The 2,709-nt window shown below is 70.3% G+C and overlaps 1 protein-coding gene across 1 annotated transcript; it reads left to right on the forward strand.

Annotated features, from left to right (window-relative positions):
* Nucleotides 1–1,000: 1,000 nt before the first annotated feature.
* Nucleotides 1,001–2,709, forward strand: HMX3 (H6 family homeobox 3). The gene is made up of 2 exons (XM_004374920.2): nt 1,001–1,385; nt 2,015–2,709. The coding sequence occupies exons 1-2, from the start codon at nt 1,001–1,003 to the stop codon at nt 2,671–2,673; spliced, it is 1,044 nt and encodes a 347-aa protein (XP_004374977.1). The 3' UTR covers nt 2,674–2,709.

Here is a 2,709-nt window from a genome sequence, read left to right on the forward strand (position 1 = left end):
TCTCCCTTTTCGTGGCGCGTACTTCTTAGCAGGCTTTGGCGAAAATGTTGAGGCCGCAGGACCTCTAAGGATAGGGAATTGCCGAGTTCGCCGCGGGCCGGAGGTCGCGCCCTGCAGCCTGGGCCCGCACGGTGTGGCTCTCCAGCCGCGTGGGGGTGGCGGGCCCTGGCCAGGCGCCTGGGGGCGGGGGAGAGGCAGCTGCGAGCGCGGATAACCCCGAGGTGACCCGGGCGGGCCCGGTCCCCCCCCTGCCGGCCGGCCGTCGGGAAGCTGGTCCCGAGCCGCAGGGGGGAGAGGGCGACTCCGGCTCTGGGCGCCGCTGCTGTCAGGGCGCTCAGGCCGGGGGCGCCGCCGGCTCCGCGTCCCTCGCTCGCCTCCTGCGCTCGCCGGAGCGCTCCGAGTGCCTCTTTAGCGGGAGCCAATATCCTTTTGTGCTAATAGGCTTGTCCTCATTTGCTGCCTAATTGGACTATATAAAGCCAATAACAGGCGGGCTCTTATAGCCTGAAGCCAAAGCGCCAAAATCCGAGGGAAGGCGAAGAGGGGGCGGCGGCAGAGGCGGCTGCGTGGCCGGGGCTCGGCTGCGCCTTCGCCTGCCTAATCCCATTTGCCATTGTACGCGCCCAATCGCCGTATACTCCCCGCATTTAACTTGGATGACATTTTGATTTCATCATTAGCATCCGGCGCCGGATTGACGCAGCCCCAAGCCGGGGACTGCTCTTGCCGCCTCCTCCCCGGGAGCTGCAGCCGCCGAGCCGCCTCGCTCCCTCCAAGCAGCCGCCGGGCCGCTCCCCACCCGACGCCCCCTCCCCCATGCGCGCCCGCCCCGGCCCGGGCCTCACCCCGCCCTCCCGTCGCTCCGCGCCCGGGGCGGCCCCCTACTTTGCGCCCCTTAGTGGAGTTCTGTTGATGGTCTGATTTCCGGCCTCCCGCCTGCTCGCCCGGCCGTCCGTCTGTCCCGCTCCCTCCCTCTCGGGGACCCGGAGGAGAGGGGACCATGCCGGAGCCCGGGCCGGATGCCCCCGGCGCCGCCAGCGCGCAGCCCCCGCCGCCGCCTCCCCCGCCGCCCGCGCCCAAGGAGTCCCCGTTCTCCATCAAGAACCTGCTCAACGGAGACCATCACCGGCCGCCCCCCAAGCCGCAGCCGCCCCCACGGACGCTCTTCGTGCCGGCCTCGGCAGCTGCCGCCGCGGCCGCGGCCAAAGGGGCCCTGGAGGGCGCCGCGGGCTTCGCGCTTTCGCAGGTGGGCGACCTGGCTTTCCCTCGCTTTGAGATCCCGGCGCAGAGGTTTGCCTTGCCCGCGCACTACCTGGAACGCTCCCCGGCCTGGTGGTACCCTTACACCCTGACCCCCGCCGGCGGCCACCTCCCGCGACCCGAAGGTATCGACTTCTCTTTGAACTTTCGTTGCCCCCCTCGTGCCTGTCCCACCCCCGCCCCGCGTTGCCGCTCCCCACAGCCCTGGGGTCCCTGCACCCTCACATCTGCTGTTGGCCCCTGCCTGCACCTCCTTTCCGCGCGTTCGGGTGCGCTGCCAGGGCACTTAATCCCACTTGGGGAGAAAAAAAGTGGAGCTGGAGGCGGGGCGCAGCGCTACTCGGGAGAAGTGGCCTCAGGCTGAAAGGGGAGACTGCCGGCGGCGGGAGCTGAGGACATTGCCTGGAAGCAGGGGGCCACCCGGGAGGCCCCAGCGTGGAGGCGAATCTCTCCACCGGCCCCTGGAGGAGGACCTGAGGGCAAGGAAAGAAGCGGCTGCACCGTCCCCAGCCCAGTCCCTCTCGCTAGTCCTCGGGAGGAAGAGGGTCCCAGGACGCGGGTTCCCAGTCCGGCCGGGCAGGGAAGGAGGAGGCCCGAGGGAGCGAGGAGGCCTTGGGGCCCGGAGCCTGGAGGCCGGCGAGGGGGGAGCTGCCGCCCCAGGCGCCGGGCCTCGCTGAAGGCTGTGTCCGTGTGCGTGCGTGTGTGTGTGTGTGTGTGTGCGCGCGCGCGCGTCCGTCTGTCTGTCTCTCTGCAGCCTCAGAGAAGGCCCTCCTGCGAGACTCCTCCCCCGCCTCGGGCACCGACCGCGACTCCCCAGAACCGCTGCTCAAGGCCGACCCCGACAACAAGGAGCTGGACTCCAAGAGCCCGGACGAGATCATTCTGGAGGAGAGCGACTCGGAGGAAGGCAAGAAGGAGTCGGAGGCGGCGGCCGGGGCGAGCGTGGGCGCGGCAGCGGCGGCGCCGGGAGCGGAGGACTGGAAGAAGGGCGCGGAGAGCCCGGAGAAGAAGCCGGCGTGCCGCAAGAAGAAGACGCGCACGGTCTTCTCGCGCAGCCAGGTCTTCCAGCTCGAGTCCACCTTCGACATGAAGCGCTACCTGAGCAGCTCCGAGCGCGCCGGCCTGGCCGCGTCGCTGCACCTCACTGAGACGCAGGTGAAGATCTGGTTCCAGAACCGCCGCAACAAGTGGAAGCGGCAGCTGGCGGCCGAGCTGGAGGCAGCCAACCTGAGCCACGCCGCGGCGCAGCGCATCGTGCGAGTGCCCATCCTCTACCACGAGAACTCGGCGGCCGAGGGCGCGGCGGCCGCGGGCGCCCCGGTACCGGTCAGCCAGCCGCTGCTCACCTTCCCGCATCCGGTCTACTACTCGCACCCAGTGGTCTCGTCTGTGCCGCTCCTGCGGCCGGTCTGAGCGCCGAGACCGGAGGAGGGGAGCGCCTGGCCCCCG

Source organism: Trichechus manatus, unplaced genomic scaffold (assembly GCF_000243295.1).
Source record: "Trichechus manatus latirostris isolate Lorelei unplaced genomic scaffold, TriManLat1.0 scaffold00031, whole genome shotgun sequence".
Lineage (NCBI taxonomy): Eukaryota > Metazoa > Chordata > Mammalia > Sirenia > Trichechidae > Trichechus > Trichechus manatus.